The sequence below is a fragment of the Panthera onca genome, chromosome F1 (genome assembly GCF_046562875.1).
Source record: "Panthera onca isolate mPanOnc1 chromosome F1, mPanOnc1 haplotype 2, whole genome shotgun sequence".
Taxonomy (NCBI): Eukaryota; Metazoa; Chordata; class Mammalia; order Carnivora; family Felidae; genus Panthera; species Panthera onca.
Genome location: NC_138355.1, coordinates 46,068,577 through 46,090,864, shown reverse-complemented (window position 1 = coordinate 46,090,864; position 22,288 = coordinate 46,068,577). Strand labels below are relative to the sequence as shown.

General features: G+C 45.0%; 1 protein-coding gene and 1 long non-coding RNA gene across 4 annotated transcripts in view; one reads left to right on the top strand and one right to left on the bottom strand.

Moving 5' to 3' along the window:
• DSTYK (dual serine/threonine and tyrosine protein kinase) overlaps window positions 1-6,822 on the top strand; it is a 49,033-nt gene extending 42,211 nt beyond the window's left edge. Inside the window, exons 12-13 of one of the 2 annotated variants that reach the window (XM_060644252.3) lie at window positions 1,887-2,021; window positions 2,437-6,822. In XM_060644252.3, the coding sequence (XP_060500235.3) occupies window positions 1,887-2,021; window positions 2,437-2,624 (323 nt within the window). In that variant the 3' untranslated portion in view covers window positions 2,625-6,822. The remainder of the gene's footprint in view (window positions 1-1,886; window positions 2,022-2,436) is intronic. The other variant, XM_060644254.3, reaches the window with a different exon arrangement.
• A 129-nt stretch (window positions 6,823-6,951) lies between these two features.
• On the bottom strand, window positions 6,952-22,238 carry LOC132686449 (uncharacterized). Of its 2 annotated transcripts, XR_009613671.3 has the most exons (4): window positions 22,116-22,238; window positions 21,088-21,182; window positions 9,875-10,330; window positions 6,952-7,185 (listed from the first exon to the last, which is right to left on the bottom strand). It is a non-coding gene; the product is annotated as an uncharacterized LOC132686449 (long non-coding RNA). The 2 variants fall into 2 exon arrangements; XR_013553328.2 differs by lacking the exon at window positions 9,875-10,330 and having other exon boundaries at window positions 22,116-22,232.
• Window positions 22,239-22,288: the final 50 nt, after the last annotated feature.

The window sequence follows — 22,288 nt, the reverse complement described above, 5'->3', positions numbered from 1 at the left end:
GTGTCTGGAAGGAGAGAACATTCTGGAGGCTGGGGAAAGGGAAGTATGAGGAAAATTGCCTGACAGGGGACAAATCCCTGTGGGGAGTAAAAGCAAACAAGGTTGGAGATGAAACACACCGAGCTTGAAATCCACACCGAGGAAGAAAGTCTCGTTGTGGAAGAAATACCGGAACTTGAGCTTTTGGGGCGCTCACGTGGCTCAGTCTGTTAGGCGTCTGACCTAGGCTCAGGTCATGACCTCACGATTTGCGAGTTCAAGCCCCACATAGGACTCTCTGCTGTCAGCACAAAGCCTGCTTTGGATCCTCTGTCCCTCTTCTCTCTTCCCCTCCCCACTTGCTCTCTCTCTCTCTGTCTCTCTCAAAAATAATTTTAAAAATTTGAAAAAAAGAACTGTGCAGGCGGGGGATGAGGACACGTTCACGGAAGGTCAGCTTAGCAACGGGAGGTGGAGGGGCTTTGCGGGGCGAGAACCAAGGCAGGCAGACCAGGGGTTTGGGTCTCCAGGATCAGGCTGGTAGCAGCACTGACACAAAAAAGCCGTGCCAGATTCAGGATCAGTTCACGGGAGGAACGGGTGGGATTTTGTGGTTAACTAGGTGTTGATGGTGAACAGCAAAGGATGACCAGACGAGGACTCGAGAGTTTGAGCCTGAGGGGTTGGGGGGGGGGGTCGTGTCTGTGCCAGGGAAGAGGGGACGGTCCCGGCAGGCCCCTCATCAGCGTGGGGAAGAGTTAAAATGAGCCGTGTACGTGGCCTGCTCTCGTTGGCCTCACACACTGGTCCGGCCCCGGTCCTTCCCTGAGTGATGGGCATGAGGGTGGGGGTGAGTGGGACCCACGGCGGACTCAGCACACAGTCGTTTTCTTTCTCGAGATTCACTTCTTGGAACATTTCTCTCCCCCCCCACGGTTGTTTTCTTTTGGCTGCTTGGTATTTCACTTCCCTTGATTCTCTGCAGTCCATCCTGTTGCTGTCAGAAGAATCTTTCTGAAATAGGTTCTTCGTGTCACCTCCTGCCCTAAAACCTAAAGGACCTCATGCTGCCCATTGAATCCAGACTTTTCTGTCTTTTAAAAATCTTTATATTCTGAGGTGCCTGGGTGGCTTAGTCGGTTATGTGTCCAATTCTTGATTTAGGCTCAGGTCATGATCTCATGAGTTCGAGCCCTATATTGGGCTCTGTGCTGACAGTGCAGAGCCTGCTTGGGATTCTCTCTCTCTCTCTCTCTCTCTCTCTCTTTCTCTGCCCCTCTCCCTTCTCTCTCTCTCTCTCTCAGAAAGAAAACAATAAACTAAAAAAATCTTTACATTCTAAGGGCGCCTGGGCGGCTCAGTTGGTTAAGCGTCCTGACCCTCTTGATTTCAGCTCAGGTCATGATCTCACAGTTCGTGAGTTTGAGCCCCCACATCAGGCTCCTGCACGCCTGCTTGGGATTCTCTCTCTCTCTGTCTCTGTCTCTCCCTCTGCCCCTCCCCACCAACCCCCCTCAAAAATAAATTAACTATTTTTAAAAAATTTAAAAATCTTTACATTCTGGTTCCAATCTGCTCACCCACCTGTGTTTCCCAAGCTTATTTCCCCAATCCGACCCGTCAGGATGGGTCTTCTTGGCTGTTCAATCAAAATCAGAGGCCTGTCCTCCTTCTCCTTTGTCAGGCTCTGGTCTTGGCCATCCTGGTGTCTCGCATCGCCCTTCCTGTGCTGTGGTTTTGGGTAGAAGATGGGCGTTGTCAGCGGTCCTGCCTACCGGGGTTGCTGTGGGAGATCATGGCTGTTAAAAGCTTTAGACAAAAAGGCGTGATGACCTCTGCAGACCCAGTTATAGGGGCACAGCTGATCTCTCGCCCCGGCTCACTGCTGTCGCCCTTTCTTGCTGTAGGGAAGTACGACAACTCCGTCGATGTCTACGCCTTTGGCATCCTCTTCTGGTATATCTGCTCGGGCTCTGTCAAGCTCCCCGAAGCATTTGAGAGGTGTGCCAGCAAAGACCATCTCTGGAACAATGTGCGAAGAGGTAAGAGCCACAAGCCCTACCCTGTCCCGACCCCGCCCCGGCCCCCATCGAGGGGAGACTGAGACCAGGCCCTGCAGCCGGGCCTCCTGTCACCCGCTCCGGCCGTCGCACCGCAGGGCCACGTACCGTCAGGGAATCCGGGGAAGACACCGAGGTCGCCCCTTTGCTTTCAGGTAGCATTGCGCTGAACCGTGTCAAGGCTTTTTTTCTTTAAAATTTCCAATTCTTCTACTTCCTATGCCAGTGCGTTCCAGTGTTCTGTCACCGTTACTGTCAGGTTCTAACCTAGGTGTCTGCAGTCGATGCCAGAACTCCTGAGCCCCACGTGGGCCATCGGTCTGCAAGCCGGTCAGGCCTCGTGGTGGCACCGGCCCCGTCGCTGACTCTGGTCTTCTTTCCACGCGCCTGTCTCCAGGGGCCCGGCCGGAGCGTCTGCCCGTGTTCGACGAGGAGTGCTGGCAGCTGATGGAGGCCTGCTGGGACGGCGACCCTTCCCAGAGGCCCCTCCTGGGCATCGTGCAGCCCATGCTCCGGGGCATCATGGACCGGCTGTGCGCGTCCGCTTCGGAGCAGCCGAACCGGGGACTGGATGACTCTACTTGAAAGCAAAGACCTTTCTCTTTTACTCTGTTTCTTTCCTTCCCCTCACCTGTTGGCCGTGGGAAGAATTGGACGTTTATTCAGAGAGCTCCCGAGGGAACTGATGCCCGCTGGGCAACTTGAGACCTTCCCAGGCAGAGGCGCCTGCCAGGTAGCGAGGAGCTCGCTGGCCACTGGGGCGCGTTCAGCGGCTCACCGGTGCCCCACACTATCCCGTCCGCACAAGATCGTGAGGGACACATAAACACTGAAGAATGCAGCGTTCCAGCCCCAGAACTGAAAAGGAGGCAAATGTCACCATCGTCTGCTCACTGTATGTTGCTAAGACAAGTGGGGCACTGCGGTGGTGACAGTACTAAAAATTAGAATTTTTGTAATTTCGGCTCTAGCTAGGAACAGTTTGGTTCTATCCAGTCGTCAGGACCCCTGGAAAATATGAACTTGGTTCTGGGATTGTAAGAACACCGGAACAAAAAAATAACTTCCCACTACCTGCAGCCGGAGATCTCAGGTCGCAGCAGCCAGAGGCCCCGGTGAGGGAGCTAGAAACGGAGCTGTCTGCTCCTTATGGTGCCAGCGTGTTTACATTTATGGGACCGAATATCCCTGACTTCTGGGGGAGGCTTTCATGGGTTACATCACCAAGAGGCTGCATAAAGGCGAAAAAAATGAAATGTGTGTGTATGCATATGTGTATATATACATATGCGATTGGATTTTGAGTTACTGGCAACCCCAGGACCCAATCTCTTTTTCTTCCCTTCATTCTTGACTTTTTTCCCCCCCTTTGGGTTTCAACATGGGGAAGGTCCAGTTAACATGGTACCTGGAGATGAGTGTCTGAGTAACATTGACCCATGTGGAGTATCTGGTGAGACCTGAGAAGGGGCAGTGATCTGGAGGCCGTGAACTTCCACGCAAACCTACTAGAAAGATACCACATTGTTTCTAAAACTTAAAAGAATCAAAAACTCTCATTTTTGTGTTTGAACCTAACACACTGATGTTTTTAAACTTGGGTCAGTGAGCTTTTTCACCAAGATCTCTTTCGCAATTCGTCCCTTCTTTTTACCTTGTTTTGAATACAAGGCAAGAAGACAAGCACCAGATGAAAAAGAAGAATGCTCTTTGTAGCTCTGTGTGTGCTCCTCGCCCTGTGTGTTATCCTCTGGGGCGGTTCCCCTCCCTTGCAGTTGGGACACACACAGTGTGAGCATTTGTCAGGAGGTGTACACAGTAAGAAATTCTGAAGGGGAACAATTTAAATATCGGTGCCTCTCAGATCTTGACTTCGAGCCTCTCTCCACCAAAATGGTCCTCTAGATTTAGAAAACCAGGCGGGTGAAGGAAGAGGCAGTGGAGGTGAGGAGCCTCTGTCGCATCTGCCTAGTCCCCAAGCACTGTGGTCTGTCCCTTGTGCCTGACCTCCAGCTCTGTGAAGCAGGTCCCTGAGTAGATGTGTAAGAAAATGGGCGGACTCGCTGCTGGAATTTTGTAGGGTTGTTTCCGAGAGAATGACCATCTCTTAAACATTAACGGAGTAGAAATGGAATCTAAAGTTCAGTTTTAACTCTTTGGCTATCCCGAGCTCGGATTATGATACGTTTGAGCACAGTAACCCTCTAAGCACTTGGAGCCCTTCAGAGACTCCACATAGTGCTAAAAACTTTTCTACTTGCAAACGATAAAGTGAGACACCCAGTATCTTTGGGTTCTGTGAGCGCCAGCCAGCCTTGTGTTGGTAGAATGTTCGGTAGGTCTCTTAACACCTATTTATAGCTTTACTTCTTCAAATCATCACTCCGTTCTTGTCACGTTAACTCGTTTGTCCTTCTGGAAACAATGATGGGGCTTCCAGGAAGCCAGATTTCAAGTTTAAAAAGGAGAGGTGAGTAGTGTCTACCTGCCGGAAAAACAGTCTCAGTGTCTGTTCTGTATGAGATTTCATAAAGGACTTCTGTGCTTCCCTTTTGCAGCCGGTCTTCCTTTACTCTAGCTGGGATCAGGAATCTGTGCTTCCGTGCTGAAGTCATTTTCCTAACATTCTTCCAAAGTCTTAGTTCTCACCCCCATTCACAGGGAGGGAGGGTCGCTTATCTTCCACCCAGTGTCCCTTGTCAGCTCTCAGACACCAGTTTCCTAGCAGATTTTTTTGCCTGAGTGAGGAGGAAGGAGGATGGGAGGGACCAGTGCTAAGTAAGACGGTAGTTGCGTTAACAATTCATTAAAAAAAAAAAAAAAAAAAAAAGTATTCTGAGGAAAGGTGCAAAATATTCCTGAAAATCTCCAGGCCAGCCAAAGTCCACATATAGATATTTGGAGGTGTTATTTAAACACTCAGCAGGCTGAGTGCAGGAGTGCATATATATAACACACTGCATACTTTGCTTTTGTTTTATAACATTGTCCGCTAATTTTGGATCCTTTGTTCCTTGGCACCCGTTGTTACTACGGTGATGGGATGCCATGAAATGTACTGTACTGTATATTACTTGGGAAGACACTAGGTATTCAAAGAAGTCTGGGGGGCACTTGGGCTATAGAGGGCTCGACAAGACCAAAGTCCTAACGATTTTCCCTCCTAGATTTGGTTGTATGTGCTCCCGAGCGGCGAGGTGAGATTGTGGCTGGGGAGGAGGACGGACGGGATGGAAGAATGACCCTCACTGTGTTCTGTCCTTCTAATCACTTCATCAGGGCGGTTTACCCCAGCCCGAAAATGATCACCTGGCCATTTTTAATGTGCTTGAAGTCCGGTCCCTTACGTGACTTCAGAACCGAGTGAGGGACCTTCTTGCAGAGCAATCAGAAAAATAGATGAAGCCCGGAGCCCCGCAGTGGCTGACACTGTGCCCAGGGAGCTGGCAGCGAGGGCAGTCTGGCATGACTTGAGGAATGCTCGCCTGGGTGAGGTTTCCACAGGCACGCGGCTCGCGGGTTGAGCGAGCCTTCCACTTCTCTGGGAAAGAGGGCAGTGTTGGTTCTTTCCGGACCAAAGAGAATCACTTATGACTCCATCAGTTTCAAGGGAACAGAGCCCAGACAGCAGCTTCTCCTGATTTTTTAACACTAAAGTTCAGGGAAACGTTGAAGGAAAGGCTATTATTAACTACGACAGATGGAAACGGGAACGGTAGAACTCTCCACCAGTCCCTGTCGGCATTTGGATGCATCTTTACCTGAGCTGCCAAAGAGGGGCCAGAAGTCTTTCCCTGATGAGAGAAGAGGTTGGGGTGGCAGGGCTCCAAAGTGATAACTGCACTGCATGACACTTTATTATTATTATTATTATTGGCTTAGTATTTAGCACTGAGAAGCCAGGAGGGATCGGTGATGACAGTAGCCCATGGGGAGTAGAGATTCCCTCTGGCCTTGCTCTGGAGAGAAGGCACGCCTGGTCTCCCATCTGGCTAACCAGGGAGACTCCAGCCAGAGTCCATACTGCTTCAGAGCGGGATGAATGGCCCTTGACGAGTCCTTTGCCAAAAGACTAGTTGCTTCTTTGAGTTTTCAAAGCTTGATTTTTGGATTTGCTGGATCAAGTAACCCACTTTTTGTTTAAAACAACAACAAAAAAAGTGGATTGCTCCTTCTAACTCGGGGGGGAGTGGTTAGGGCCAGTGCTGCGGCAAAGTGGATAAGGGGGGGGGGGGTAACCTTCAGAAACTCGTATCGCACTCTCCTTTGGGGGTTGCAAGTAGCACTACTGTTCCTAAAAGGGTTTTATGTTTAACTACATCCGCTTTGTCAACATCCAGTCCAGTTGAGAGGAGCGTAGAGACCATGTGAGTACCTGGCGTTGGGGGAGGCCACCTGACTCGGAGGGCTGAAAAGAAAATTGGTCTGGATGGCTTGTTGTCTTTTACCTTTATGTAATATTTTTATTTGTTTCAAAAGGACTAATGTCTATTACAGTGTTAATAAAAGCATAACGTACTGAGTGTGTAGAATGAAAGTGCAATAACCAGAGGACGTTACGTTGGCCCAAACCCAGTCCTTCTCCTCTCCCTTCTTGTGCTGCCTCGATCCGGAACATGGCACACAGGACCGCGTTGTGTTTTTACAAGACGTGACTTTGGGTTAAATCTTCGTCCAGTGTAACTTTGAGCGGTCAGGTTTGGTTTTATAGAGTATCCTGTATACTTGTTGGGATGTACAGATACCACATGTGCTGTATAATAAAGATCACATTCACGTTTTAGTTGACATCTCCTGGGCTTTGTTTTCCCTTCCCTCCCCAGGTTAGGAAGACGCCCCCTATTCGTTCCGTTTCCACTGGGACCTCGGCAGTCAGAGGCCTTTCGGTGTGCCTTGGAGAGCGACGGAACGTCTTACTGCCCCAGGCACGTTGCTCTGGACTTCTGGGTGCCTGGCCTTACGGCTACCAGAGGGTGGGGCAGGCGGATGGGAGGTAGGACAGCAGAGAAGATTGGGATGAAGTCGAGTGATAGCAATTCACTTTTCAGAGCCTCTTCCTGGATTCACAGCCTTTTCCCCAACTTCTTTTCAGCACGAACTTGCAGCGCGCTGAGCCCAGGCGTGGGCCCGGCTCCTCTTTATTTCACTGTGAGAGAATGGAATCTATATGCTGGTGTATCTGCATTTGGAATATTTGAATTTCCTTTTTAAAAGGTTAAAAAAATTTTTTTAAGTTTATTTGAGAGAGAGCAAGAGGGAGAGAGAGATTGTGGGAGGGGCAGAGAAAGAGCGAGAGCGAGAGAGAGAGAGGGAAAATCCCAAGTAGGCTCCACGCTGCCAGTGCATAGCCTAACGTGGGACTTGAACCCATGAACCGTGAGATCATGGCCTGAGCCGAAACCAAGAGTCAGATGCTCAACTGACTGAACACCCCCCCACCCCCGCCCAGGCGCCCCAGGCTATTTGAATTTTTTATTTAGGCTCACCCCACTGTTCAGAGCTGCTTGCCCAATACGCCCCGTCATAGACCCCTAGCAGCAGAGTGGCACCACCTGTAGTCACCACGGAATGTCAGCCAGCAGCTTGCGGGTGTGTTTGGTGGGGTTTGGGGTTACCGGATTGCACTTGTGCGGCTGCGTCACTTTTTGCTACAACTGCCTGTGATGTGACAGCAACACGAGTTTGGCCAGGAGGTGGCAGCACACCCTAAAATACAGTTGACATGTTTGTGATGGACTCCGGGTGCCAGGGTTGGAGCTGAAGTTCAATCTGGATGGTTCTCAGCCAGGCCCTACACAGTAGACGTTTCTTGCAGATAAGCCTCTTAGGCTGAAGAAACTTTCCACTAGCTCCAGCCACCCTCACAGTAAATGCCTCCCATCTTATATGTACATACTCTCTGTTCTAGTATAAAGTTCAGCACGACTGAGTTTGCTTCACTTTTTCTCTTCCCATGATTACTCTGCAGAAAACAGCTCGTGTTTTGCGCATTTTTAGAGTGGGCGTGGTTTCCCAACAACACATCCCTCCTCAGGCTTTTTCCCTTGAGTAGGGCTACCGGGGTGGCCTTCCTGGCCCTGTGTTTGGGTGGAGTTCAGAGGGGAGGGAGGGGCCGCCAAGTTTCTGAACATTGTTAAATTCAATTTCACAATTTTTGCCTTCAGCAGGATCCCAAGGAGTCCACAAAGTAATAACTGAACAACCTCCTTTCAAGTGCAGTTATGATTGGCTATGAACTGGTTGAGGCCTTTTAGGGCCCTCCTAGGGATGGGCTATTCCTCACTATACCCTAAAGGTAGCATTTCAAATCAGTGGAAAACCAGACTATTTTATAAAACTGGCTATCCACTTGAGAAAAAAAAAAAACACGCAAAAGAAAAAAGATCTAAATGTAAAAAAAGAAAACTATAAAGGAACAAGTATTTCTATATGCTAGGCACTATTCTAAATGCTTTACATATATAAACTCACTTAATCCCCACCACCACAACCCCATTTTACTAATGAGAAAATTAAGGCACAGAGAGATTAACCAGGGTTATGCAACTGATAAATGCCAGAGCTGGGATTTGGACCTAAGAGGTCCAGCTCCAGAATTTCTCCTTCTACAACTAACCACTACACCATGCTGCCCCTGGGGGAAAATGCATGTAAATACGTTCATGTATAGTTTGGGGGCAGGGAGAACTTTCTTGAGTGTGATCAGGAAACTAGCAGCCATAAAGAAAAAACATAGAAATTATAAAGAATGTATATGCAGCCAAAGACACCAAAATCAAAATTTAAGATAAATCACTAATTTGGAGAGAATGATTGCGGTATATAACTGATAATCGTTATGTTCATATTTTTTTTTTTTTGAGAATGCACAGGGGAGGGGCAGAGGGACAGGGCGAGAGAGAATCTTAAGCAGGCTCTACACTCAGTGCATAGCCTGATGTGGAGCTTGATCTCACAACTGTGAGATGATCTGAGCCGAAATCAATAGTTGGATGCTTAACTGAGCAAGCCACCCAGGCACCCGTAAAATGTTCATATTTCTAATACATGAAGAAATCAAGAAATAAAAAAATCTACAAGCAAATTGACTAATGCATTTGTTATTACTGTCATTTAAAAATTTATTTTGTGTGTGCGTGTTTATTTTTGAGAGAGAGGGAGAGAAGGGAGGGGAGGGGTAGAGAGAAAGGGAGACAGAGGATCCAAAGCAGGCTCTGAGCTGTCAACACAGAGCCTGACACGGGGCTTGAACTCACAAACCGTGAGATCCTGACCTGAGCCGAAGTTGGACACTTAACCGACTGAGCCACCTGAGCCTGGGCTAATACATTTTTGAAAAAGATGTGCACCCTTGAGGGGCCTGGGTGGCTCAGTCGGTTAAGTGTCTGACTTTGGCCCAGGTCATGATCTTGTGATCCATGAGTTCGAGCCCCGTGTCGGGCTCTGTGCTGACGGCTCGGAGCCTGGAGCCTGCTTCAGATTCTGTGTCTCCCTCTCTCTCTCTCTCTGCCCCTCCCCCACCTGTGCTCTGTCTCTCTCTCTCTCTCTCAAAAACAAATACACATTAAAACAAGTTTAAAAAAAAAAAAAGTAACTTCGTATGACTCCCGTTTTTTGGTAAAAATGCCTTCCGTCTCCCATAATCCCAAATTAAATAGAGATCTAGTCCATCTCTGTTTCTATATGCACAGAAAAAATTTGTGAGGATACATACACATATCAAACTGATAACAGTGGTTTTCCTAGGGAGAGAACTCCAGCTTTAGTGTATTGCATTTCTGTTACTGTGTGAACATCGGTTTTTCTTGCAATTTAAGAAAGTGAATGGCGAGTACCTGGGTGGCTCTGTCAGTTGAGTGAGCGTCCGACTTCAGCTCAGGTCATAATTTCGTGGCTTGTGAGTTTGAGCCTCACGTCGGGCTTGCTGCTGTCAGCCTGTCAGTGCACAGCCCACTTTGGATCCTCTGTCCCCTTCTCTCTGCCCCTCCCCCGCTTGTGCTCTCTCAAAATTAAATAAATATTAAACAGACAAAGTGAATGAAATGGCTAATTCAAGGGAAAGGAAATAGGTATTGGAAGGTATCACAGGCGCACAGAGAATCGGTGGATAGGATCCGTGGTAGATCTCCAGGCGACCACCAAGGGCTTCACTCCCTCACGAGGTGACAGGAAGAATGTCCTCACTGGGCTCAGCACAGGCCTCGGGCCCATCGCTTAGCTGTCTTGGCTCTCAGCCCCGTCCTGGCCACATGTGACGAGGAACTCAAGCAAGGGCGCCACACTCTTTGTACCTGGACCGGGAGAAAGATTCAGCAAGCCTGTGGCTGGCCCTCCTCACGCTTTACCCTCCTCACCCTTCCCTTATTCACTCTTTTCCTCTTGTTCACCCCTCTTCTCTCACTCCTGCTCCAAGTGGTCTTCAAGAAGCCAAAGTAGAGGGAGAAGAAAAATCTCCAGGAGAAGGAAAGGTGGCATAGGCTAGCAATCTACTGTGTTTCAGTGACTATGCCCAAGGGGGGGCTGGCTTCCAGGAGCAGAAACCCTGTGACAGTAGACCTGTTTCATTTATTTGCGTCTAATGTTTATTTATTTATTTTGAGAGAGAGAGACATGAGGAGGGAGGGACAAAAAGAAAGGGAGAGAGAATCCCAAGTAGGCCGTGTGCGGTCAGCAAAGAGCCCAACACGACCATGAAGTCATGACCTGAGCCAAAACCAAGAGTCAGATGCAACCGACTGAGCCACCCCGGCACCCTGGTGAGCCTGTTAAAGAAAAAAAATTTGGGGTGCCTGGGTGGCTCAGTTGGTTAAGCGTCTGATTCTTGGTTTCGGCTCGGGTCATGATCTCACTGTTTCGTGAGTTCAAGCTGTGCATTGGGCTCTGCACTGGTGGCATGGAGCCTGCTTGGAATTCTCTGTCAACCTCTCTCTCTGCCCCTTCGCACTCGTGCTGTTTCTCTAAAAATAAATAAGTAAATAAAAGATGGGGTGCCTGGGTGGCTCAGTCTGTTGAGCTGCCAACTCTTGATTTCGGCTCAGGTCACGATCTCACGGTTCGTGGGTTTGAGCCCCGTGTTGGGCTCCGTGCTGACAGTGCAGAGCCTGTTTAGGATTCTCTCTCTCTCCCCCTCTCTGCCCCTCCCCTGTTTGTGCTCTCTCTCTCTCTCTCTCCCTTCCTCTCAAAACAAATAAATAAAACTTAAAAAAAAAAGTCAATTGCTTTCCTATATACCAGCAATAAACAAGTAGAATTTGAAATTAAAAGACATAATACAATTTAAATTAGCACCCCAAAAATTAAATACTAAGGTATAAATCTAACAGGAGTATGTATAAGATCTCTGTGAGGAAAACTACAAAACTCTGATGAAAGAAATCAAAGTAGAACTAAATAAGTGGAGAGATATTCATACTGATGGATAGGCAGAGTCAGAATCGTCATGATCAGTTCTTCCCAACTTGCTTTGCAGTTTCAATGCAATCCCAACAAAAATCCTAATAAGTCATTTTGTGGCTAGCCACAAATGAACTGTAACGTTTATATGGAGAGGCAAAAGACCCAGAATAGCTAACACAATATTGAAGGAAAAGAACAAAGTCAGAGGATTGACATCATGTGACTTACGATAAGGCTCTGATCACAGTTCATGAGTTCAAGCCCCACATCAGGCTCGGCACTGACAGTGCGGAGCCTGCTTGAGATTCTCTCTCTCCCCCTCTCTCTGCCCCTCCTCCACTTGCTCTCTCTCTCTCTCTCTCTCTCTCAAAAATAAATAAAATCTTATAAAAGCTACACTAATCAAGACAGTGTAGTATTGGTGAAAGAATAAACAGACCCACATAAATACGGTCAGCTGATTTTTGGCAAAGGAGCAAAGGCAATACAGTGGAGAAAGAATGTCTTTTCAACAAGTGGTATTGCAGTAACTGGACATCCACATGCAAAGAAAAGAACCTAGGGGCGCCTGGCTGGCTCAGTCAGTAGAGAATGCAACTCTTGATCTCGGGGTTGTGAGTTTCAGCCCCATACTGGGCGTAGAGCTTACTTCAATGAAAATGAATCTACACACAGACCTCATACCTTTCATAAAAGTTAACCCCAAATGGACCACAAAATCAAATGTAAAATGCAAAACTACAAAGTTCCTAGAAGTGGGGTACCTGGGTGGCTCAGTTGATTGAGTGTCTGACTCTTGATTTCAGCTCAGGTCATGTCTTGTGGTTCGAGCATCAGGTTCTACATTGACAGTGTGGCGCCTGCTTGGGATTCTCTCTCTCCTTCTCTCTCTGCCCCTCCCTACCTCTGTCTCTCTCTCTCAAAATAAATAAAATTTCAAAAACTAAAAAAAAAAAAGTTCCTAGAAGTTAAAATAGGAAAAATGCAGATGACTTTGCACATGAAGGTCTTTTAGATCCAATACCAGGCATGATCTAAAAAAGAATTGATAAACTAGGCTTTGTCAAAATTAAAATGTGAAAAACTCCGTCAAGAGAATGAAAAGACAAGCCACAGACTGGGAGGAAATGTTTGCAAAAGACAAATCTGGTAAAGGACACCTATCCAAAATATATAAAGAACTCTTAACACTCAATAGAAAACAATCTGATTTAAAAATAGGCAGAAGATCTGAACAGACACCTCACCAAAGAAGATATATAGATGGCAAATGAGCACAGGAAAAGATGCTCCACATAATATGTCATCAGGGAAATGCAAATTAAAACAAGAGATACCACTATGCACCTATTAGATTGGCCAAAATCCAGAAAACTGACAATACCACAAGCTAATGAGGAACTTTTCATTGTTGGTGAGAATGAAAACTGGAAGACAGTTTGGTGGTTTCGTAGAAAACTAAACATATTCTTACCATACAAACCAGTGATCATACTCCTTGGCATTTATCCAAAGGAAGTGAAAAGTATATCCACACAAAAACCTGCACATGAATGTCTTGGGGAGCTTTGTTTCTGATCGCCAAACTTAGAAGCAACCAAGATCTCCTTCAGTAGGTGAACAGATAAATAAATGTTGCTGGTGCATCCAGACAATGGAATATTATTTGGTGCTGAAAAGAAATGAGCTGTCACGCCATGAAAAGACAAGGAGGAAACTTAAATGCATTTTGCTAAGTAAAAGAAGCCAATCTGAAGAGGCGACATATTGGATGATTCCAACTATACGACATTCTCGAAAAGGCAAAAAACAAAACAAAAAACAAACTAACTAACTAAAACCCCCACAAAACTACGGAAACCATAAAAGGATCACTGGATGCCAGGGGTTGGGGGGTATGCAGGATAAGTAGGCACAGCCCAGAGGATTTTTAAGGCAGTGAAATTACACTGTATGACACTATAATGGTGGTTATATGTCATTATGTATTTGTCAAAACCCACAGAATATACAACAAACAGCAAGAGTGAACCGTGATATAAACTAAGAACTTTGGGTGATAATGACATGTCATTGTATGTTCATCAAATGTAACAAACATACCCCTCTGGTGGAGGCCATTGATAATGGGGGGGACTATGCATGTGTGGGGGCCGGTGGTAAAGCTCTGTATCTTCTGCTCAGTACTGCCATCAACCGAAAACTGCCCTAAAACATAAAGTGTATTTGGGGCACCTGGGTGGCTCAGTCGGTTAAGTTCTGACTTCGGCTCAGGTCATACCTCACCGCTTGTGAGTTGGAGCCCTGTATCGGGCTTTATTGACAGCATGCAGCCTGCTTCAGATTCTGCGTCTCCTTTTCTCTCTCTGTCCCTCCCCTGCTTACGTCCTCTCAAAAATCAATAAACATGAAAAAAAAAATGTTAAAAAAATAAAGGCATTCACTCTTGCCTTAAAAAATATTTAGGGGCACCTGGGTGGCTCAGTTGGTTGAACATCTGACTTCGGCTCAGGTCATGATCTCACAATTCATGGGTTCGAGCCCCTCGTCAGGCTCTGTGCTGACCGCTCGGAGCCTGGAGCCTGCTTCAGATTCTGTGTCTCCCTCTCTCTCTGCCCCTCTCCCTCTCACGCTCTGTCTCTCTCAAAAATAAATTAACATTAAAAATAAATAAATAAATAAATAAATATTTAAACTAGGAATAAAAAAAGAATTGCTAACATTGCTGAAATGATTAACATCATTTTATGATGTTAATGTGATATCAATGGTGAAACCTGATAAAGATCCTGTGAAAACTATATAAACCAATCCCAATTAAAGATGCAAATTCTCTAACTAAAAATTCAGCCATATTTCAAAAGAACAATTGATAACCAAGAGAGATTTATTTAAAGAGAACAAAATTGTCCTCTATCAGGAATTAATCAACATATTACATTATATAAACATATTTGTTTGAGAAGTTAATCAACCATTCCCATAAAAAGTCTATGTAATGGGAAGCCTGGCTGTCTCCGTCAGTAGACCATGAGACTCTTGATCTCTGGGTCATGAGTTTGAGCTCCACATTGGGCGCAGAGTTTACTTAAAAAAATAAAAATGAAAGAAGTGCTTAGCGTGTTCGTGTGACAAGAAAGTGCCAATGTGGCTGGAGAAGGAGTTTCAGGATATGAGAAGTAGCAGGTCAAATTAGCTGTGTATCATTGCTACATTTCATTCATAGTTCATCACGGGAGTTTATCGTAATGTATCCATTCCAGAGTCCAAGTTATTTGGGTTGTTTCCCATGTTTTGTTATTATGAACAACACTGCTATGAACATGCTTGTACATCTCTCTTGATGCACTTGTGCAACAGTTTTTCCTCAATATATATATAAAAGTAGAATTTCCTGGTCATAATACATACAAAACTTCATTTTCACTACATAATGATAAATTGTTTTCCAATGTGGATGTACCCATTCACACTCTTGAGAGAATTCTCTCACAAGACTTTGGAGTGCTCTTTTTTTGCCAACTTTGTGGTTGTAAAATATCTCATTGTGGCTTTAATTTGCATTTTCCTGATTATTGAGGAGATTGGGCACCTTTTTTTTTTTTTTTTTTAATGTTTACTTATTTTGAGAGAGAAAGAGAGTGTGAGCAGTGGACGGGCAGAGAGAGAGGGAAACAGATAATCCCAAGCAGTCCCCATGCTCAGAGGGAGCCTGACGTGGGACTTGATTTCACAACTGTGAGATCATGACCTGAGCCGAAATCAAGAGTCTGCCTCTCAACCGACTGAGCCACCCAGGCACTTTCCTCCAACTTAAACAAACAAACAAAAAAACTGGCTCAAGCTCACAACCCTGAGAATAAGAGTTTCATGAAGATCCTTTTCATATGTTCTTTTGGGTGGTGTCTCCTTTTTTGTTGTTGTTGTTTTGTGTCGTCACAGAGCCTGACGTGTGGCTCGATCCCACAAACTGTGAGATCATGACCTGAGCCGAAATCGAGTCAGATGCTTAATCAACTGAGTCACCTAGGATCCCCTCTCCTTTTCTTCTTATTTTTTTAATGTTTATTTATTTTTGAGAGAGAGAGAGCAAGCAGGGGAGAGGCAGAGAGAGGGGGACAGAGGATCTGAAGCAGGATCTGTGCTGACAGCAGACAGCCTGATGTGGGGCTCGGAATCATCAACCATGAGATCATGACCTGAGCCAAAGTCAGTAGCTTAATTGATTAAGCCAAACAGACGCCCACCCTCTCCTATGTAAAAAAAAAAAAAAAAAAAAAAAAAAAAAAATGGATTTGTAGGGCGCTTGGCTGACTGGGTCAGTAGAGCATGTGACTCTTGATCTTGAGGTCATGAGTTCAAGCCTTGCATTGGGCGTGGAGCTTAAAAAAATGGATTCGTATATCTTTATGTATTCTGGACATGAGCCCTTTCAAGTTCTCTGGATGAATAAGCTTCTAAAAGAGAACATCTCAGTTTCTGGGAGCACCACAACAGAAGTCTCCACACCCCCTAGCAGATGAGATGAACACCCTCAGTATTTGGATTCTGGCCTGGGATGAGCTAGACTTTGGATTCTGTTTATAGAATTTACAGAATAGATTCTGTTTATCCACTGAGGGTGGAGATATTGGGGAATAAACTCTTCTTCCATCCCACTGTACAGATTTATTGCCAAATAGTACAGTTGCTTTCTTTCCTTGAAGTGCCCAGAGCTTGAAGTCTGACTTGTATAACAAGTCGTCTTAAGTTTCCCTTACAAAAAAGGTAAAATTAGAGGGTATAGAAGGAAAAATGGGTAAATGGGGGGAAAAACTACAGTGAAAATGGCACTAGGGGCTTTATCTAATGTTTTTTAAAGGGCTTGAATTTGAAATTCATCAAGTATATTAGCATCCAGTCCAGTAAAGATGATGAAAATGATTCCACTGGCTTGGAGAGTCAGAGAATTGCGAGGAAACAACTTGCTATCTTCACATAATGTTTTTTATTGTTATTGTTACCTTTTCCTTTAGGCAGTGTTTTCCTTTGTTTTTTCAAAGGAACAACTGTGGCTTTTCTTTATTTAAAGCAACTTTGAATGATTTTTTTGGTTTTAGAAATGGTTTTTAAATCTTTTCAGTTTGAAAGTGTTCCCTCCCAACACAAATGGGGTCTGAGCATTCTCGGGGCGTGGAATTAGTTAGGACCTCTGTAATCAAAAAATGCTTTGGGACAGCACAAGCAAAAAAGCTTATCTTCTATAAAGGCCCAGGGATATTTCACAGAAGGAGAGGACGTAATGCAGCATGTTCTCAGGAACAAATTGGATGCAGAAAGTGTTATCTTTGACTTGCTTCTGAACCTCTGCTTTATTATTCAATCTGAAGCCAACCAGCATGGTTTCCATCTTTTAGATGCCAATAGCCCTCTCATTCATATCTGCTCTCTTCAAGAGATGTGCCACACTATGGGGGCCACTTAGTCCTCATTCCAAATTCTTGGGAAAGGAGTCTAATTGGGTCCTGCTTGGGTCAGGGGCTTATCCACAGAGCAATCAACTGTGGCCTGGGGTGAATAGGGTGCATCATGTGAATGAGGCTTCTCTTTCTGCTAACTTACGGTTGACAAGTGGAGGCGCACTGAACTTGCTACCTCATTTGTGGGGCCCTGTGCAAAATGAACATACAGGGCTCCCTTGTTAAAAAATTATCAAGGAGGGGCGCCTGGGTGGCTCCGTCGGCTAAGCGTCCGACTTCGGCTCAGGTCATGATCTCGCGGTCTGTGAGTTCGAGTCCCACATCGGGCTCTGTGCTGACAGCTCAGAGCCTGGACCTGTTTCGGATTCTGTGTCTCCCTCTCTCTCTCTGACCCTCCCCCGTTCATGCTCTGTCTCTCTCTTTCTCAAAAATAAACGTTAAAAAAAATTTAAAAAATAAAATAAAAAAAAAAAAAAAAATTATCAAGGATTTCAAGGTGCCTGGGTGGCTCGTTGGTTAATGATCCGACTCTTGGTTTCAGCTCAGGTCATGATCTCACGGTTTTGTGAGTTCGAGCCCCGCATCGGGCTCCATGCTGACAGTGTGGAACCTGCTTGGAATCCTCGGTCTCCCTCTCTCTCTCTGCCCCTTCCCCACTTGTGCTGTCTTTGTCTCTCTCAAAATAAATAAATAAACTTAAAAAAAAATATTAAGGATTTCAAGATTGCAACAGTAGAACATTAAACCAAGGGTGGAGCCCTTCCAAGTGTAGGGCCCTGGGTGACTGTGCAGGTCTCCTGCCAAGAAACTGCTCCATGTTCTGGACCTGGAGGAAGAGCCTCCAAAAGGAATTGTCAAAACTTGAAATCAGTGATGCTTGTTTTTGGAATTCATAACTTAGACGAGTGTTATGTTTTCCACCTTTCCCCCCTACTTCTTATCCCCTCCTCAGATCCAGTAACTTTATGTGGAATTGCTTCTTGAGTGTGAATAAGTTGGCTTTTTAAGTCTTTTGTCTCTTCCTTTCTATTATTAGGCAATGATCTTCTAGAAGGTTGTACAAAGTGTGCATTTGACTTGGTGAGTCATCTTCATAAGAGCTGATGAAGGAGTTAATGTCCTTTTTTTAAAAAAAAAAAAAACTTTTTATATTGAATTATTTTAGACTTACAGAAAAATTGCAAAAACAGTCTTGAGAGTTTTCATATATCCCCCCATCTTCCCCTAATGTTAACATCTTACATAACTATAGTACAATAATCAGAACCAAAAAGATTAATGTTGCTACAATACTCCTAACTAAAGACCTTTCTTGAATTTGACTAGGTTTTTTGCTACTGTCTTTCTCTTCTGCTAGGCTCCCGACCAGATCCCACATGGCATTTAGTTATTTCTTAGTCTCATGCAGTCTTTGAAAGCTCTTTTGACTGTCTTTCCTGACGCTGACTTTTTTGAAGAGTATTGATCAGTTATTCTGTCAAATGTCCTGCAATTTGAGTTTTCCTGATGTTTTCTCTTGATGAGGCAGAACACTGCGGGTAATAATGTGTCCTCAATGCATCCTATCAGGTTCATGATGTTGCTTTGTCTTATTACTGGTGATGTTGACATGATTAAGGTGGTTTCTGCCAGGTTTCCCACTGTAAAACTACTATCCTTCCCTTTGTAGTTAATACGTATCCTGCAGGAAATATTCTGAGACTATTCAAATTGTGTTTCTCTTCAAACTTCTCCCTACTCGTTTTAGCACTCATCAATGGAGCTTGTGTGCAATAATTACAGTGTTTAGCTAATGAAGATATTTTCTGCAGTTCTTTTTCGTCTCTAGCCTTGTGGTACCCAACCTAGGGCTCCACTAGTTGCTTTCTTCCCATTCTTCTTTTTTTTTTTTTTTTTTCCCATCCTTCTCAGTGTAGCTATGTTTTTGACTTATAATGGGTTCATTTTTTAGTATTTCTTATTCCATTTGGGCTCTCTCCGCATCCCAGTTGGTTTTAGTTATGTCATTATTTTGGGGGTATGTGAGACACTACCACTGCTCTAAGAGGCACAGCTATATGAATATATACTCTGAGTATCACTACCTCCTCATTCCTGCTACCCCATTTCATTTACTCCCTTTGTCCATCTTTCTCCCACCTATCCTCTATAGGTAGCCACTTGCCTTGGTTTCCGATTTATCTTTCCTGTACTGCATTTCTTTTGCACAAACGAACAAATGTGCTCTGTTTTTTTATATTCCTTTCTTTCTCGGGGCAGCATTTGTGCTTTGCATTTTTCACTTAGCAATATGTCTTGGCAACTGCTTTATATCAATTCGTAGAGTTCTTCCTCATGTACTAATTTTTAAAAAAGTTTTTTCATTTATTTTGAGAGACAGAGCAAGGGCAGGGGAGGGGCAGAGAGAGAGGGAAGGAGGGAGGATCCCAAGCAGGCTCCACACTCAGCATGGAGCTCATCACAGGGCTCGATCACACGATTGTGAGATCGTGACCTGAGCCCAAATCAAGAGTCAAATGGGTGGGGCGCCTGGGTGGCTCAGTGCGTGGAGTGTCCAACTCTTGGTTTTGATTCAGGCCATGATCCCAAGGTCATGGGATCTAGCCCTGTGTCAGGCTCTGCGCAGGTGTGGAGTCTGCTTAAGATTCTCTCCCTCTCTCTCTCTCTCTCTCTCCCTCTTCCCCTCTACCTGCTCTCGTTCTCTCTCTGTTAAAAAAAAAAAGTCAGACTCCTAACCCACTAAGCCACCCCTTCCTCATTTTTTTAATAGCTGCTGAGTATGCTATTGTGTAATGTACCACAAATGTACAAATACTTAGATTGTTTCCAAATTTTTGCAATTACAAATAATACTGCAATAAATCACCTTGTGTATATGCCTTTTTTGTTTTAATTAATTAAATTTCCTTCTAATCCTTCTTGTCTCCGGGGAACTGAGAGCTGTGTTGATGTTACTATTTCATGTTTTCTTTCTTAGCTCTGCCTATCTTTGAAGTCTGTAATCTCTCACAATAAGCATGGATTGTGGTCGAGTACATTTTCTGAGAAAGTCCTCACTCCCTGACTAGGCCAATAATTTGGGGGGCACCCCCAGTCTTATACTACAGTAATGGTTCTCAATCCTGTCTGAACATGAGAATCTCTAAGAATCTTCTAAATATATCAATGCCTAAGAATGCTCTAGGCAGATTTTGCAATTAACGCAGAATCTCTGGGTGTGGGACTGAGGCACCTGTATTATTCTGAGGTGCCCCAGAAATTCCAATGTGCAGCTAAGGTTGAGAACCACTGGGTTAAATCCTTGGAATGTTACAAAAATCTCCTGGCCTTCACCATATTCCGTGATTTGATCCTTGCTGACTGGGAGGTGCTCCGCTCAGAAAATTCCTGATACTTACCTGTAGGAGACGTAAATACCAGCTGGCTTAATTTAGGGAGAATCTGTAAAAGTATTTAATGAGATGGAAGTTCACCCTAGTCAAGAATTTTTTTTTTTTTTCTCATATGAAGTCTGAATGACAGCTAAAAGTTGCTTCAAGCCAAGAAGGAAAATTGTTAAATTTCCTTTTCTCCCCTTCAACATACAAATCTGGGTACCTTCCTTTGTAGTTGGTCTATTAATACACTTCAACTAACACTTGTAAAACAGAGTCCACCAATTATGCTGTTTTTCATCAAATCAGAGCAACCGTGACTTGTAAAACACAGTTATCTTATGTAGCACCGAGAAAGAAAAAACCCCACTGCTAAATAATTATGAGGTATAATTAAATGTAAGAGATTTTTAAATGTGGGGAGCCACATTTAATATACGCATATTAGAATTGATGAAGTGCGGTCGATCTTTGGCCTAAACCTCTTCTGTGAACTCCAACTCAGTATGGTCACTTGAATTTCTCACAGGCCTAACATGCCCCAGTCTGGACTCCCCATCTATCTTGGCCAAAGCTGTTCCTTTTCCTGCATTGTCTGCTCTGTCAAACGGAGCACCCCCTGCCCCCCCCCCCAACTAGAAACACAGAAGTCATGTCAGACTCCTGACCTTCTTCGCTTTCCAAATACAAAAGACCTTTCCATTGTCAGTTCTGTCTCCTACCCCTCTCTTGAACGCATTGCCTTCCTCTTTCCCTCTTTCCTGGCTTTGAGTCGGGTCTTCCTCGTCTCTCCACAGGATCACTGCAGTGACCTCCTACCTGCTTTCCACTTCGCGAATCAATCCTACTCCACAATATCCTCGTTTTCCTTCTCAAACATCAATCCGATCATATTATTCTTCCCTTAAATTATCCTCCAAGACAAATACGCCATTCAAAGAACAAGCAAAGTGAATGAACAGGCCACCCTACAGAAGAAACTAACACACATTTATGCATGTGAAAAGTTCATCACGAAATAAATGTCACAATGACATCTCCCCGCTTATCCAATTGGCAGAATTTGAGAGAACTGGTAACGAATGATTGTAAGAGTGTCTGCACACTTACTTACCGTTGTTGGCAGTATAATATTTTACATGGCATTTTGGCAACGTTTTCGATACGAGAAGGAACGCAAACTGCCTAACATCTCTGAGCCTCAATCACTGTATTTGGTCCAATGGGGCTGAGACCTCCCTTAAGGGCCTCAAGGAAGGGAGGTAATTCAGCGGAAAGGGATTTGTAAATAATAATAGCTAAAATTTACTGGGCGCTTGCCGTTTGAAGCGCTTCATCTGTGTTAGCTCATTTAATCTTCACGATAACCCTGTAGGTACTAGCATTATCATCACCCCCAATTTTACATAGAAGAAAACTGAAGCACAGAGAATAAAACGTTGCCCAAGGGGCGGGGTTAGTAAGGGGTGGAGCTAGGATTATCGGCATTAAATCTAGAGGGTGATCTAGCTCGAGTCCTGTTTTTACAGTAAGCCTACACCACTCTTTTCCTTCTGATAACCCACAGAACCCACAGTTGAAATCTGTTGATAAAAGAATTTGTTCTTCGTTAGCAACCATCAACTGGCCTTCTCTAATTGCTTTGTGTATCTCACCACAGTCCTGCCGGATAGAGCTCGTGAGAACTCAGCCCACCTCTCATTCCAATTCATTTTCAGTGTCCTGGTCAACGCTGGGTACACGGTAAAGCCTGAGACAGAGGCCTAACAAAAGCTATCGTACATTTCTGTGGGACCAATGGCGTATCTTTGCAAATAGGAAGTAATTTTCCCGAGACTGAAACATACACAAACGACCACGCGCCTCGGGGACTATAGCTCCGCTCCACATCCGTGCACCACAGCCGACCTTTCCCGCTTTCCTACATCCGTCGGACTTTGCCCGGAACCTTTCTTGAGGGCATCGGAAGCAGCCGGCCGGGACAACGCGGCTGAACACACAACACAGGAAGGACTAGTAG